The sequence below is a fragment of the Callithrix jacchus genome, chromosome 3 (assembly GCF_049354715.1).
Source record: "Callithrix jacchus isolate 240 chromosome 3, calJac240_pri, whole genome shotgun sequence".
NCBI lineage: Eukaryota > Metazoa > Chordata > Mammalia > Primates > Cebidae > Callithrix > Callithrix jacchus.
In genome coordinates this window covers 57,455,121-57,472,365 of record NC_133504.1, presented here as the reverse complement: position 1 = coordinate 57,472,365, position 17,245 = coordinate 57,455,121, and the positions used below count along the sequence as shown (strand labels likewise).

General features: G+C 43.8%; 1 protein-coding gene across 1 annotated transcript in view; it reads right to left on the bottom strand.

The window, feature by feature from the left end:
• Positions 1 to 10,372: 10,372 nt before the first annotated feature.
• SETD7 (SET domain containing 7, histone lysine methyltransferase) overlaps positions 10,373 to 17,245 on the bottom strand; it is a 51,000-nt gene continuing 44,127 nt past the window's right edge. Inside the window, exon 8 of the mRNA XM_002745342.6 lies at positions 10,373 to 16,178. Coding sequence (XP_002745388.2) covers positions 15,998 to 16,178 — 181 coding nt within the window. The 3' untranslated portion in view covers positions 10,373 to 15,997. The remainder of the gene's footprint in view (positions 16,179 to 17,245) is intronic.

The window sequence follows — 17,245 nt, the reverse complement described above, 5'->3', positions numbered from 1 at the left end:
CTTTCTCTTGTTGCCCAGGCTGGAGTGCAGTGGCGCCATCTCGGCTCACTGCAACCTCCACCTCCTGGGTTCAAGCAATTCTCCTGCCCCAGTCTCCTGGGTAGCTGGGATTAGAGGTGCCTACCACCATGCCTGGAAAATTTTTAGTAAAGGCAGGGTTTCACCATGCTGGCCAGGCTGGTCTCGAACTCCTCACCTCAGGTGATCCATCTGGTCTCAGCCTCCCAAAGTGCTGGGATTACAGGTGTGAGCCACCGCACCTGACCAGTACTAATGATTTTGTAACCCATGTCTTACAGACAACTGTGCTCTAGGCAAAGAGATTTTAAAGAGCTATACAACACAAAAATGCTTCTGTTTGTTTTAAAAGATAAACCAGTTTTGTTCAACTTCGTTTACAGCAGGCTCTAGAAGTGCTATTAGACCTCTTGAAATTTGGGCTTATTTAAAAATAAAGACCAGGTGCAGTGGCTCACGCCTGTAATCCCAGCACTTTGGGAGGCAGAGGCAGATGGATCATATGAGGTCGGGAGTTTGAGACAAGCCTGACCAACATGGAGGAACCCTGTCTCTACTAAAAATACAAACTTAGCTGGCGTGGTGGCGCATGCCTGTAATTCCAGCTACTCAGGAGGCTGAGGCAGGAGAATTGCTTGAACTGGGAGGTGGAGGGTGTGGTGAGCCCAGAGCATGCCAGTGCACTCCAGCCTGGGCAACAAGAGAGAAACTCCATAAATAAATAAATAAATAAATAGAAAAAAATTAGAAATCCCTAGAAATGGTGTATCAGTTTAGCTAATCAAAGTTTAACTCATGATAGGAAAGAACATCAGCTGAGTTTTCATGTTCGTTTTTTCAAAGTGTTAAGTCATCCTTTCCCTGGAGTTCCTTGTCTTACTTTATGTCAGAAACAGTACGAGAATAAATCCTCACCACAAGAGGGAGCTGGAACATGAAGAAATTAATGGATTGTTTTGGAAACAGAAATAAAAACTGGGAAAGCAGGAGAGTTACGGTAAGGTCACCAGTACCATCAGTGCTGACAGTTATTTGCACTGCGTGATGACTTCATTCTTTCAGTTACTCAGACCAAAACTGCAGAGTTCATCCTTGATTCCTTACTTCCTATTATATTAAGCATGTCTTTTGATGTTGACGAATTGACATCTATGGCCTTGCGGACTCTGGAGGGACTGCCCCTCCCAGGGCTAGCTGATTCCTAGAGAAAGCAAAGGCCTAGTGCCTTTCACATGCAACCTAACCAAATCAGCCTCTGCGCCTGCAACCTCTTCCTTCCTAAGCCTCTTCCACTCCATGCCACCATCACCCCAGGCCTAAGTACCGGGCACCTAAAGATAGCCTGTACACCCCAGAGTCTACTGAAGTTATTCAAGCTAGCCAATCCCAGGTCTGCGCGCTCTGCCTCTCCATTCCTTCCAGCAGACACCACAATACAGGCTCTTGCCGATGTTTTCTCTTCACATCATCTTCCTCCTACCTGATCCTGGTGCCTCTCCATGTGGCCCGTGTAACGTGGTGTGCCCCCTCCTCTTGGGAACTGTGAGTAACGAACTATTGTTGGGGTTCAGAAAACAATACCCAAAAATGAAGGCTTCAGAGGCAGCTTCAGGAGCAAAGGTTTTTCTCGGACTTTTTCCTACTCTCCTGTCTCTGAGTCCCATTATTCCCAGAGGCTGCCTATAGACCCCATGGCAGGTCATGGTAACCAAAACGATTTCTCCCCAAAGCCAGCCATAAAACCTAAAAACAGTACTTGAACTTTCCTTCTGCCTTTCTGTGTAGAAACTGACCGTAAAGGAATTCTCTCATGCCTGTAATCCCAGCACTTTTGGAGGTCAAGGTGGGTGGATCGCTTGAGCCAGGAGTTCCAGACCAGCCTGGCCAACATGGCGAAATGCCATTTCTACTACAAATACAAAAATTAGGCACGAGAGTTGTTTGAACCCAGGAGTTGAAGGTTACTGTGAGCCAAGATTGTGCCACTGCACTCCAACCTGAGCAACAAAGCAAGACTCCATCTCAAAAAAAGAAAAGAAAAGAAGAAGAAGGAAAGAAATTATGTGACCTACCTTGTTTGACTATAGTCAGAAGATTCCTCAGAAGTTGCCTTTGCAAAAATTATAATCAGGGAAATCTGACATAACTATCTTGCTTCTACCAGAGTAACCTGCTTTTGCTCATTCTTGTGTGGAGGCCATAAAAGTCTTTTCCTTGAACTTGTCCCCTCCTTGTTTAAAAAAGGAAATCTAATTTGTACACGCTAACAAAAGGACACGAGGTTAGAATTATGGTACAGGCTTGAACTTTCCTAAAGAATAGGCTGAGTTAAACAATGACCTGCCATTGCCAAGCTTGTTTTTCTATAAGTTGGGTTATAAAAATGACCCCTTCTATTAGTTGCTCACTGCCCCAGAGTCACAAGATTTATAACTTCCCCAACTACTTCTGTAAATAACATTACTACTGTGAAACCAGAAGAACTGGTGTTCGAGATATTTTTCAGATTTAGCAATTCAGATCAAGAGATGCCACTTGGTTCAAAGACCACCTTGCTCCAGGAACTGATTCAGCTGCATGAAGACAGTTTAGACACCCATGTGTATTTATCCACAGCCAGTCAAGCCTTTCAGTTCGCCAGCCCCCTTCCCGCCAAAGTACCCTGAAAAACCCTAGCCTCTGAATTCTCGGGGAGGCAGATTTGAGAAATGTCTCCTGTCCTCCTGCTTGGCTGGCCCTGTGATAATTAAATTATTTCTTTGCTACAACATCTGCTGTTCTCAGTGTATTGTTTTTTTCAGGGTAGTGGGCAAGAAGAACCCATTGGGTTGTGGTAACCCTGCCCCATACCCAGCAGAAAGGAATGCATGCTTAGAGAGGCCGAGAAGAATCTAGACAGAGATGCTTTGCTAGGTTTCCCTACTCAATCTGTTAGCATTAGATCATGTCCTTTTTGTCCAATCGTATGTCATACTTCATTGAACCTAAGCATAAAAATGGCCAATTTCCCCTGTATTTTTGAATCTTCATTCTAAAGGCTCTTGTGTATACACATTAAATAAATGTGTGATTTTTTTTTTCTCTAATTAGCCTGCCTTTTGATTTTGAGTCCATTCTTCAGCAAGTTTCAGAGGGCCAAAGGGAATTTTGCCTTATTTTTCTCTTTTTTTTTCCGAGATGGAGTCTCACTCTGTCACCCAAACTGGAGTGCAGTGACGAAATCTTGGCTCACTGCAACCTCCACCTCCCAGTTCAAGTAACTCTACCTCAGTCTCCCGAGTAGCTGGGGTTACAGGTGCCCCCCCACCATGCCCGGCTAATTTTTGTATTTTTAGTAGAGATGGGGTTTCATCCATCTTGGTCAGGCTGGTCTTGAACTCCTGACCTCGTGATCCACCTACCTCAGCCTCCCAAAGTGCTGGGATTACAGGCGTGAGCCACTGCATCCGGTCTACACTATTTTTCAGTGGCATTTGTCTCCTGATCTGTTGGCCTTACCACACCTGAATAATAATTAAAATGCCTAATGCCATACCTCAGCACATTCTATTGTTCCTTCCTATGATGGACCCCAATTCAACCCCTTCTCCTCACCTTGGCCCCTCTGTCCTGCCCACCATCATCATGAACCTCCAGCTTTCACCTGGGTCCCTACTCCCACTCCAGCCTATTCTCAGCACAACAGCCTGAGTGATCCTCTTATACATGGGAGGAAGATTTTGTTATTCTACTCTTTAGATCCCTCCAATGAAAGAACTACTAGCAATTAAACTTTCAAAAGTATTTTCAGAACCTGCAGTAAACTAAGTTGAACAAAGCTGGTGCTTTTTGTTTTGCTTTGTTTTGTTTTTTTGAGATGGAGTTGTGTTCTGTCACCCAGGCTGGAGTGCTGTGGTGCGATCTCAGCTCACTGCAACCTCTGCCTCCCAGTTTTAAGAGATTCTGCCTCAGCCTCCTGAGTAGCTGGAATTACAGGTGTGTGCCAACACACCTGGCTAATTTTTGTATTTTTAGTAGAGACAAGGTTTGGCCACGTTGGCAAGCCTGGTCTTGAACTCCTGACTTCAGGCAATCTGCCTGCCTCAGTCACCCAAAGTGCTGGGATTATAGGCGTGAGCCACTGCACCTGGTCAGTGTTCTTAAAAACAAAGAAAAGTATTTTTACTTCACTAGTTGGCTTCTGAGTTTAAAACAAAGTCCTTAAAATGATGTTCAGGGCCCACTGAATTTGATTCTCTGCTCTCCCCATTGGCCAGTCCCGTGGCCTCCTGAGCTTCCTTGGGCATTCCCACCCACCTCAGGTGGTGGATCTCTGCGGCCTAATTCAGCCTGAAATGTTTTTCCCAGAATCCCCATAATCTGTTCACTTTCTCAGGAAGTGAGATCTTCCCTGACCTTCCCCAACAAAAAAATAGCACCCCTCTTGGCCCTGTACACCTTCCCACCCTCCCTATTCCCCTCTATTTGTCGCATACCAATTACGCGAGCACATACAGTCATTTACTTGCTTCTTCTCAGTTTCCACCACCGAAATGCAAGCTCCACAAAGGCAGGGATTTTGTTTTTATTTACTGCTAATTTGCTAATGGCCCAGAAGAGGGACTGCTATCTGGTAAAGCTTAAGAAATATGTGCTGAATTTGGATAAAGCTGAAGGTCATTATTCTAAGTGAAGTAACTTAGCAGTGAAAAACTAAAACCCGTTATGTTTTCACTTTCAAGTGGGAGTTAAGCTATGAGTACACAGAGGCAGTCTGAGTGATAGAATGGACTTCAGAGACTCAGAAGCGGGAGGGTGGAGGGAGCGAGGGATAAAAATCTACATATTAGGTACAACCTATCCACAGGTTATGGATAGGTGCACTAAAATTTCAGAATTCACCACCATATAATTCATCCATGTAACAAAAAACCACTTGTACCCCAAAAGCTATTGAAATAATTTTTTTTTTTTTTTGAGATGGAGTTTCGCTCTTGTTACCCAGGCTGGAGTGCAATGGCGCGATCTCGGCTCACCACAGCCTCTACCTCCTGGGTTCAGGCAATTCTCCTGACTCAGCCTCCCGAGTAGCTGGGATTACAGGCAGGCGCCACCACGCCCAGCTAATTTTTTTGTATTTTTAGTAGAGACGGGGTTTCACCATGTTGACCGGGTTGGTCTCGATCTGTTGACCTCGTGATCCGCCCGCCTCGGCCTCCCAAAGTGCTGGGATTACAGGCTTGAGCCACCGCGCCTGGCCCTGAAATAATTTTTTTTAAATAAAAAAGTACTCCAGGCCAGGCCTGGTGGCTCACACCTGTAATCCCAGCACTTTGGGAGGCCGAGGTGGGCAGATCACGAAGTCAGGAGTTCAAGACCAGCCTGACCAACATGGTGAAACCCCCTCTCTACTAAAAATACAAAAATTAGCCAGGTGTCGTGGCATGTGTCTGCAATCCCAGCTACTCAGGAGACTGAGGCAGGAGAATTGCTTTAACCTGGGAGGCAGAAGTTTTAGTGAGGTTAGATCACGCCACTGCACTCCAGCCTGGGCGACTGGAGGAAAAAGGGGAGGGTGGGGAGGAGAGGGGAGGGCTCTAGCGCAGTCATTCCCACATTCCATGCTTGGAGAGTGCTTGTGTGCATCCAGGAAGATATGCTTAGTAATACCCACAAAGCATGTCATCTAAGAGAGAGGCAAGGTAGGTGCTTCACTCATTAAACAATCAAGAACACATAATAATGGCCTGGCAGCGTCCATCCACGTGTGGCAGAGCAAGGGGGACAGAGCAGGTCCCAAAGAGTCAGGCCAGGCTTCCTGGGACAGAGGCTTTTCATGGGGAACTTCTTGGAAGGAGGCTATGCCTGGAAAGGTGGCATCCCAGAGCAGGTGGGACAAGGTTAGTGAGCTCACTCCATGGGTCAAAACTCAATCTTTCTTCCCCCTAGTTATCATTATAGTTGAATTTTACAAATAGAAAACCTGAGGCACCAGGAAGTTATGTCACACAGCTAAAAATTGCAAGGCTGGGATTTCAACCTAAGATGGTTGCCAGAATTCTCCTAATCATTACAATCTACTGACTCCCATTCATGCATTCATTCTACAAGTATTTATTGAGTGCTTACTGTGTACCACATGTTAAGGATATTTAGTGCGTGAAACAAACTAAAATCCCTGTCTATTCTAGAGGGAGGAGAAAGACAGTAAGCAATAAACATAATATAACCAAGTTCTACAGTATGTTAGAAGGTAATGAGAAGCATGGTGAAAAACAAAGGACGGTGAAGTGGACTCAGAATGCTCGGGGAGGAGAATGTTGCACTTTTTAAGTGGGGTGGTCAGTGAAGTCCTCATGCAGCAAAGACTCGAAGGACACAAAGGCAGAGCCTGTGGCTCTCTGGGAGAAAGACGCGACCAGGAGGGGAGCAAGCCTGGCTCTCCTGGACTGCAAGAGGGTGGGTGTGGCTGAAGCACAGGAAGGAAGAGGGAGAGAGGGCTTGCAAACACTCAGTCTTCTGAACCCCACAGCAGCCTCTGCAGCAGGTGTAATCCTTGTTTGCCAGAGAGGAGTTGAAAGCCCAATGTCACAGAGACAGTGGCAAAGCCAAGTGAAACCAGTTTGACTCCAGATCCCAAGTCTTTTCCACCACACAACCTTCCCTCTGCCACTGCAGAGAGGCAGGAAGAGAGAAGCAGAGGTGGGAAGAGTGAAACTTCATCACAGGGGATGCTTCATGTGGTGGAAGGAAAGAGTGAGAAATAAGATGGGATGCAGAGGCTATGCTGGAAACCCAGGCAGAAGAGGTGGAAGTTTGGGGCCAAGATAGAAACCGGCTGAGAATAAAATGATAAGAAGCTGGTCTGTGTGTTGCATGGATTGGATCAAAGAGAGACCCAATTACAGAGATCAGCTGATTGGCAGGCTAAGTGGATGATGATCAAGGGAAAGGAAGACACAGGATATTAAAGGCTGGCCTTAACCCACGGAGAGCAAGGGGAGGGAAGGGCAGGAGGAGACAGTGCTCCCAGAAGTATGGTTAGGAGAGCAGCCGAGAGCCCAGCTGCCCTTCCTTCCTTCCTTCCTTCCCTCCCTCCCTCCCTCCCTCCCTCCCTCCCTCCCTCCCTCCCTCCCTCCCTCCCTCCCTCCCTCCCTTCCTTCCTTCCTTCCTTCCTTCCTTCCTTCCTTCCTTCCCGCCCGCCTTCCTGCCTTCCTGCCTTCCTTCCCTCCCTCCCTCCCTCCCTCCTTCCTTCCTTGACAGTCTTGCTCTGTCACCAAGCTGGAGTGCAGTGGTGCAATCTTGGCTCACTGTAATCTCCACCTCCCAGGTTCAAGCGATTCTCCTGCTTCAGCCTCCCAAGTAGCTGGGACTACAGGCATGCACCACCATGCCTGGCTAATTTTTGTATTTGTAGTAGAAACAGGGTTTCACCATGTTGGTCAGTTTGGTCTCAATCTCTTGATCTCGTGATCCGCCCACTTGGCCTCCCAAAGTGCTGGGATTACAGGCGTGAGCCACTGTGCCTGGCCAGTTTTTCTTTCTGTAAAATGGTATGATAACAGTACCTGTATCATATGGTTGTTGAAAAGATTAAATGAATAAACACTTAAAACTTCCTGATAAATTCTAGAAAAATTTTTGTAGATACTCCTCCACAGTCCCCGCTGATAAATTCTCCAAATTGATGTGAATTATTTTTAAAAATCCATTTATTTAATTTCTTTGAAGAGACTAAACTTCCTTCTTCTCTGAGGAAAATAAGAAAATAAAACCCATGGCGCAGCTGAGGCAGTTGCTGTGGGTGGTCAGCCCAACTATCACTTCCCTCTCCTACTTGCTGGGAGAGCCCCAAACTGGTTCAGGCCACACAGCCATATGCTTCACTCATATAATCATAGTGCCCCTATAGCCATTGCCAGGGATTGGCTTAGGTTTCCTCAATGATAGAGGAAGAGACTTTCCTTTTCATCCATTGGATGCTGCCAAATCTGGCTGTGATGTCTGAAACCCAGGCAGCCATGTTGTGGCTGTGAGGTGAGCCAGCCGTGGAAGGCAGAGCAGACAAGCTGAGAATGGCAGAGCAGAAAGGCAGGAAGAACTTAGTGGAGCCGCTGAATGAACTGTAGGGCCGCCCAGCACTTCTTGTTACGTGAGACAGTAAACCTTCTTTATTCCTTAGTTCGTACTTAGTTGGGCTTTGATGTTTCTTGAAGCTGGAAGCATTCTCATACTTACAGAAGTAAAAATTTGGTAGCAATCTAGATGGATCCATTACTGTTTTTCTACATATATTATAAGAAGTGAAACTAAATTCAAAACCCTGGCTTTGGTTTTTGCAAATAAACAAAACTGAAGGAAAAACACATTTACCGAGCATACCACTATGTTGTAGGGGAATTATATTTATCATTATATATATATATCTATGCAGTGTAACAGTCATTTTCTGAAATACTTTTGGAGCAGAACCATCTTTTCTGCTTTTTCTTTTTTCTTAGTTTCAAAAAGAGGAACAGAATTTCTTCTTCTCTCATTTTTCAACGAGAGCCTTTTTGTTGAGCGACCCCAAATCACTGATGCTGAGTTGAAACAATGAACCACAGCATATCATCCGTCTGATAGCTGTTACCTAGTTCTAGACATGGCTGCTGAAATAATCTCACGTTTAATATAAACTAGCAGGCTGAATGATTCCTAACATTTAAACCCAAAGGCAGACATTAGTAACCATCCCATTTATACTAATGGGATGGTTACTAATTTTATCTAACATGATTTGATCTTGATTTTCACATTACTTCATTCTACAACCCTTGGGCCCAAATCAATCATCTTAACCCATGAAGTTGCCCAATCTTTCACTTTCAAGGCTAGCTTCTTAAGTTTACCTCAATTTGTATTAAAACGTTAATCCTTTATTCCCCTTTCCCACAAGGAGGAAGAATATTCATGCTGTGATATGACCCATGTGTGTTAGAGGGTGAAGCCATGCCTGAAAGATCTTGCATGTGGATGTGTCTGTGCAGGTGCAAAAGGTAATCCGACATCAGTTTGGACTCAGTCAACTCACTTGTTTCTGTTTCCTTCCATCCATTGAGGGAGCGTGATAAAATCAAGGACTGGGCAACTGAGAGAGGTAAAATAAAGCAGGAGATCTCATGGCCTGCTTCAGTTTGAGGCCTAACTGAGCCTTGTGTAGCCCTGCCAAACTTCCTAGAGTTAACTGCTTTGGGGTCCTGGGCAGAAGGCCCAGCTAATAATGAGGTACTATGTTGACTCCCTTTGTCATTGGCTTTTGTGCTTTAGAAATGTTTACTGGCTGGGTGTGGTGGCTCATGTCTATTACAGTATTCGGGAGACCAAGATGGGTGGTTCATTTGAGGTCAGGAGTTTGAGACCACCCTTGCCAACATGGTGAAATCTCCATCTTTACTAACACAAAAATTAGCTGGGTGTATGTGCCTGTAATCCTAGCTACTTGGTAGGCTGAGGCAGGAGAATTGTTTGAATTCCAGAGGTGGAGGCTTCAGTGAACCAAGATTGCACCACTGCACTCCAGCCTAGGCAACAGAATGAGGCTTCATCTCAGATTTAAAAAAAAAAAAAAAAAAAAAGGCTGGGCATGGTGACTCACGCCTGTAATCCCAGAACTTTGGGTGGCCAAGGCGGACGGATAACTTCAGGTCAGGAGTTTGAGACCAACATGGAGAAACCCCATCTCTACTAGAAATACAAAATTAGCTGGGTGTGGTAGCACATACCAGTAATCCCAGCTACTCGGGAGGCTGAGGCAGGAGAATTGCTTGAACCTGGGAGGCAGAGGTTGCAGTGAGCTGAGTTTGCATCATTGCACTCCAACCTGGGCAACAAGAGCAAAACTCTATCTCAAAAAAAAAAAAAAAAAAAAAATTGTTGACTGTGATTAGGGCAGGAATAAGGATTGCCGGAGTCCTCAGCTCAGACTCATGCTCAGACTGCCAAAATCTACCACAATGTCTAACAAAATCTCCATATTTTCTTTAAATCATGAATTGAAATTTCCTGTCTTTGAGCTATTTGCCCTGATCGTCTCATTTGCAATCCATACCCCTACCTTGTATGTATTCAGTCAAACACTTTCTGTTGGTGTGGCTAATCCTTCTGGATTTATGGGTATATGTGGAGTCATATCAAATGCATAGCAAGCTCCAAGCTTTTCAGACTCATCCTCAGCTCTTAATAGAATGCTCTGAAAATGATAAATTGCTAATAATATTTTAAAACAACTTAAAATGTGAAGTTCACTTAGTAACTTAAATATACAGGTAGACACATTATACGAAAACCATTACTGCTTTTCTAACCTAGATGACCAAAGGAAGACAATGACCGATGATTGTATATTTTGTTTAATACTTGCATTGTTTCTATAGCGCAATTATAGCAGTCTTTAAATTTACTTTCATTACAAATATTTGTCAAGTTTTGTTTCAGAAACATTTTTCCTACTCTCTTGCATCATGCACCCAGACACACTACAAAAAACTCATTCATAACACAGTAAGGGCAAACATTATTCATGTAAACATCTTTCATTAATTTCCCATAATTTAAAAAATCATAGAATTATAGATATTGAATAAGGCTCATAGATTTAGTTCAAATTCCGCAAGAGACGGAAGATGCTCATTAACTGTGATGGGGTTAACTTTTGGTTGCAATAAATGCTGAAAGCATACCCCTGGCTTCTACCCTTAAACATACCTCACATGTAATAATAAATGTATTTCAGAACAACCTAATAAATGTATTTCAGAATAAAAAGAGAACATAGAAAACCCAGGAGGAAACTTTTGAAGAAGGGAGCTCAGAATCATGGACATAATTTTCCAATGTGATAAGCAGGCATTACATAGTCCCTATAGCTTCCCAATACATGAATCAAGGTTAATTATTGTAACCCAAAATGTAACCAAATAGATATGTTAAGATACATTGGCATGTGTGTTCATATTGCTACTATACACAGTGAAAATTTGTAGTAATATGTATCATTTCATTATATCCAGGACCAAAGTGGGGGGAAAAAAAAAACCCAGTCAAGTTGAATATCATCATAAAGGAGTTTTTTTCAGTAACATAAAAGTCAGGAGAGTTGGGAGGTATGTCCTAGGGATGTGATTGGTCTTGATATTAAACAACTTTGAACAACTGTGTGTAAAGTCACAGACAGAGGAAGCAAGGATTTTCGTTATCGGAGGATGTCTCTCTCTCTGGTTGGAAGTTTGGTGCTTGGGTGCATAGTCTTCCAGAGCTGAGACAGGAAATGTACTGTGCTGAGAAATGGGCCCCTTGCCAGCTGCTCCCTTCTCCTTCCTCTCTGCGAGGCAGAAGTCAGAAGGTAGAGATTGCTGGCAAAACCGTGAAGTCCCACCCTGGGGTCTGAACCCCAACTCCACTGAGGGCAGCCTCCCTGACGTGTGTGACTAGGCAGTAAGGGTGGCGGTTGATGGTGGCCGGGAAACCCAGTTCCGAGGTTCACATGGCCAAGTCTGGCTTCTGATTCTGCTGCCCTGCAAAGAAATTGTGCTCCAGATAACTGCACCGGTGTCTCTAATGCCTCTGATTCACTCTCAGGCCCCTCGAAGGCCAGCAGTGATATCACTATAAAGGTGAACACACCTCCATTAGCACCTAACTTCCACCAGGAAGCGGCTGAGGCACTGGGGAAGCCTACGAGCTCTCTCCACATCAGGTGCAACAACGCCGAGGAAGTTGCTGTGAGTCAGAGTTATTGTAGGCTTTTGATTTTTAAAAATCAAAATTAATCTGCATTACATCTCAATAGACTCAGATAAATCTCACCAAAATTTGTGTAATGTGTTTAAGTAGCACTGGAATAATTCAACTTCATTTAAATATATTCATTCTATCATGAAAATATTTCATACAAACATCTATTTACATACAAACACATTAAAATTTCTGAAAAGGGTTCCCACCCCTGTGGTTGTATGGCTTGAAATAGTTTCATTGCTTTGAATATGTATGCACACATTTGGCAAAAGAAAACTATTAAAATTTAGTATTTTTAAAATTAAAAAAAGTGACATCAAGATTCCAAATTCCTGAAGGGAAAGATAAAAGAAAAACAATAATAATCTATCAAGGTACCCCATGTAGATGTAAATTTGATATATTTTGTGAACCTTTGATCTGTGGCAAATAAACATTACAACTGTCAGTCTTGCAACATAGTTTTGCTTGTTTTTCTAAAACAAAAGATATCTGAATTCTAAGTAACTACTCTTAAGACAGAAGCTTGAGGCAACTGTTTTAAAACAAGGCAAAACAGAACAGGATACCTCTACCTTCTTGGAAGATTTTACATGCATGTTGCAGTGAGTGATTTAAATTTCCATATATTAAATGAAATTTACTAAAAGTGCCACATACTGTCTCCCAGAGAAGACAAACCTTTAATTCACTGTTTACAATTAATGCAATTTTAATAGTTATATTTAAAATGTTAAAAATGGTTACATTGGCCTCATTGGCCTTTCTGGGTTGTTGGTGATAAGGAAATAGTTTTTCAAGTGTGAAGAACCCCCACAGGGCAAATAGATTTAACTACAGTCCCAGACAGGTTCAAAGATGTCTTGGAAAACTAATTTCCTTCTTAGTGTCTCGGGTAGATCAGGGGTGAAGCAAGTTAAAATAAGAATAGGTACTACAAGACTCAAGTCCTCCTCACTGCTTTCTTTTTGATCTCATCATTCCTTTGTGTCGGAAATTCAATCTTTCCAGTCGTTTTTGTTAGTCCATTCAAATGTCCATTTGGGGACATGCTCCTACAGGTTAGTTCCTATTCCTAACTCTAACACAAGATAATATTTCATCACAGAAAAGATGCTAAGGGAAGATCTGATCATGCAGGAGTTGGACTGAGACAGCTCTGAGTGAATCCCCTTGAGATTACAGTGTCTGTCACACACACACATGCACAGGCTCCCGCTGTTTTTCAGGAACACAAGAAGTTATTTCTTTATTCCCCACCACATGGAATCTTCCACGTCTGCTGTGATTCTGATGCTGATGAAATGACCAGATGTGTGGCTTCCTGACATAGTTCCTTCCCCAGCGGATGTAACATAGAAAAATACATTCTGAGTATTCTTTTCCACTTGCGCTTAGGTTTAAACAAGGAACAAACCCTCCTGTTCTCAGCTGTTAATTCCTTATAGAACCTCCACTCCCTTGACTTCTTTCCCTACCTACAGAACTCAGTGAATCTCAAGCAACACTCTGATTCCAACCTGCGACGGAGCCTTATATTTGGGAGTATGTGTGTATGAGGGGAAGGATGGGGGAGACAGAGCCAGAGACACAAGCAAACGGAGAGGGACACACAGAGGGAAAGCCAGATGGGGAGGGTCCCAAGGACACACACACAGCCAGAGAGACCCAAGAGAGGACAGCGCAGAGGACGCAGAACAGGGAACAGGAGAGGGCGGCTGGGGCTGCTGTTACATAGGATGCCCAGGTGTTCTCACGTATCGGAGAGAAAAGAGAGTCCAAAGGAGAAAGAAGAACTGGAAGACACAGAAAGTATGAAGACAGTTGGGAGGAAGACACAGTAAGGCTCAGCATCGGTGCGTTGCTTCCTCTGATTTGCGTGGAGGTCACAGACACACTGCTGAGTTTTAAACTCAGAGCGTTACCATTCAATATCTCATCTGAAAAACTGATTAGCTGACGAATCACAACTCTTTAGTTTCTTTTATCCAATTTTGAAAAAAATTCCATTTGAATGGGATAATTAGAGTAGTCCCTTAGGACAGAAATTGTACCCCACCACAACCAGGACCAGAATGCTATCATCCTCAGGAATGAAATCATTCAGGGCATAGCTTTATGGGGTCAGGCACTATCCTCTCCCTGACCGCATCCCCTGACCTGGCTGCACAACCCACCCGAGTGAGGTGAATGCAAACCATCTTTCTCCTGAAGGCAGTCACTCCCTTTGGGACGTATTTAAATTAAAGCACCTATCAGAATACAAGTCCAGAGGCCCTGGCCCATCTGTCACAGTGTACAACACGGTCTCTTTCTACAGAACAACAGGGACCCTATCCTGGCGCCTTTAAATCTAAAACCTCTATTTGGTTTCCTTTGGTGGGCAATTTTTCTGAAAGCACTGACAACTTCCTCTCATGGGTGAACCATCGGCTTAAGTTTTCAAGCAGGGATCCAACTTGATCTCCCTGAAGCCATTGCCACCTAGCTGCAAAGCATGCAACCGGGTGCTCTATGAAGCTTGGCCTAGCAAAGAAGGGAAGGGCAACTCCATCAATGTGCCCAGGGGTCACCTGAACTGAAAGTCATGAGCAGCCTGGGATCAAGTACTTTTGTTGTAGTCTTCATAAAGCAATGTGCAACTGACAAGAAATAGCAAACTTCCTTCTGCCTATGTCTTTACTCTTCTCCTGCTGCAAACCTTCTCTCATCAGCCAGAGCTCACTATCTGCTACAGCTTGGAAGGCCTTAGCTTTCCAGACCACACTGACTCAGGTGACAGGAACCACAGCTGACAGCTGCAGATCAGAGCAACAGCTGCTCTCCAGTCCTTCCAGCCACCGCATGGAGGTGCCTAAAGGAGACACGGCTGTGGCATGTGGTGAGGGTGCTTACGAAAAACAAAGCTCTCAGAATTCATTCAGAGCAATCCCAGTGATGTTACAGATCTAATTAGCTAAACTAAAAAACAGGGGCTTTCTCCTTATTTCTGCAGTTGTGATTACACATGGCTGGCAAAATGGCTGAAATGCTATTGACAGTGTTGCTTTTAAACTATACAGATGTTCAGTCTTAGTTTACAATGTTTTGAAGCAGGTAAGTGCTTTGAAATTACAATGATGAAGAGTTTTAGCATCAAGGTTTGATTTGTACTTAGTAATCAGTATGTCTGCCTTAGTAGTACTGTCTAAAAATAATTTTTTTGAATTCTGTTAGAATTCAAGTTTCTTATTTGACTTTTGAATTCAATGCACTGTGCCACGAGCCTGACTGCGCTATGTTATGTACATTTAATGTGTACTCAAGGAGAAAAAAATTACTAGCACTATTGAAAATATTGCAAAATTGCCACAGTTACCGCTTAGAAATACTAATTTTCTTCTCTTCTTTCTTAAAGTATATATTACAACTCTTCCATAACTTAATGCAAACAAAGTAAATTCATTTCTTCTCACATCTTAAAGCAAAGATATCTTTGTTTACATGCGAGAATAATAGTCTATAATAATACCCTGGCCCTATGAGCCAGTACTTTATATTAGGACATAATGATGAAATGATGATATAGAAAGAACCACAGAGACCTACACACTGCTACTGATGCAAAAATCCATTTGGAGGGTTTTCTCTTGTAAAAGCTATCTAAGATAGAGAATAGGACTGAGGGGTGAAATGACTTTAGAAGTGGGCTTCTATTCACTAAGAAAAAAACAAAGCCATTCTATTGCAAGATACAGATCAAAGGTTAAAAGGCAAATTATACTACATTTAGAGAATAAAGATGTAGTAATTCTCAACCCTCAATACGGCACATATGCAAGTGTGATAACACAGTTTGCACTGGCCACAGGAAAAAAACACTATGGAAAAACCACTGACTAAAAATGACTGAAAAACCCCATTTCCCTGTTTCAGCCTAATCATTTGGCATCTCTGAATGTGGTACAGATTTAGACTTGAACCACCAAAGAACATCACGCTGTCTTATGTCAAATGCTCGACAATACCTCTCAGTAGGACGTTGTTGCAAGGCTAGCTAATTTTAAATCTGGTATGAGTAATACAGTCAAACCTAGTTAGTATGCAAGAAAGTTGTTGCGAACGCATGGTGAGAGGATGTGACGTCACAGCATGAGCAGTCCCTGGTTGTCCGTTGTCGGATAAACGTAGTGCATAGATCCAAGGTTCTATTCCAGGTCTCTGAACCCCAAAGCCAGGCCTTTCACTTTTGCTGGGTGGCCTGGAAGGCCTTCAGCTCCACCTGGTACCACTCAGGGGCTTCAGGCCCACTCTTCCCGGGGGGGCTGTGGTCATAACCATAGGCAACGGTGAGCTCTTCATCGGCCTCCACTGCTTTCAGGGTGCGGATGCATTTGATGGGCCCAAAACGGGGGTGGACAAACCTAAACATCAAGATGCATATAGTCATTCCTGGGCCAGACGAGGAGGTTGGAAGCAAAGGCTAGGGAGGGGCTGATACAGGAATCACCCTCAGGCTCTCTTCCCCGCTTGCCTGGTAAGTGCCCAAAGTGTGGTCACCCAGCATCGGTTTCACCCGAGAGCTTATTAGACACGGAGCATCTCGGCCCCATCCCAGACCAGCTGGATTGGAATATGCATTTTAGCGACAACCCCAGGTGATCCATTGGTATATCAAAGTTTGAAAAGCACTGCTCTTTTTTTTTTTAAAGCATATTTACCACCTTGCATTTATAAACCAACAATCATGATTACAACAAAAATCTGTCCTTAATGAGAAATCAGATCCAGTGTAGCCTGTCAGCATTTGAGCTTGTCTGGCCAGCAGCATCAGATTACCTGGCTGTACCTCAGGGAGAAGGCTTCACCAGAGTGCTTTTGGAGTTGTAAGAAAACCCCCATGAATTTTTTTTTTTTTTTTTTTTAAGACAGAGTCTCACTGTGGCCCAGGTTGGAGTGCAGTGGCATGATCTTGGCTCACTGCAACCTTCAAGCGATTCTCTTGCCTCAGCCTTCCAATTAGCTGGGACTACAGGTGCCCGACATCACGCTGAGCTAATTTTTTTTTTTTTAGTAGAGACAGGGTTTCACTGTGTTAGCCCGATGGTGTTGATCTCCTGATCTCGTGATCCACCCGCCTTGGCCTCCTGAAATGCTGGGATTACAGGGGTGAGCCACTGCACCCGGCAGCCCTGTGGATTTTCAAAGACAAAAACTCTGTATTCCACCCTATTCATACAGAGGAATATGATTTTCTAGCATGAAAGTAGATGAAGACTTCTTCCCAAGGGGGAAGTCTAGACCTCTCTGCCAACCTGCTTATTCAGTATTTCCCTGTGAAGTATCCTGTGAAGGGAGCAGTATCTCCTCCCTATAACAAGTCCTCTTGAGACCAGAAATGAGGCTAACACTATGGCTATTTTCATTTGCCAAAGGCTCCCAGCCCTGTTCACCTGCACAGCTCCCTGCAGAACAGGCAGATAAGTACGCA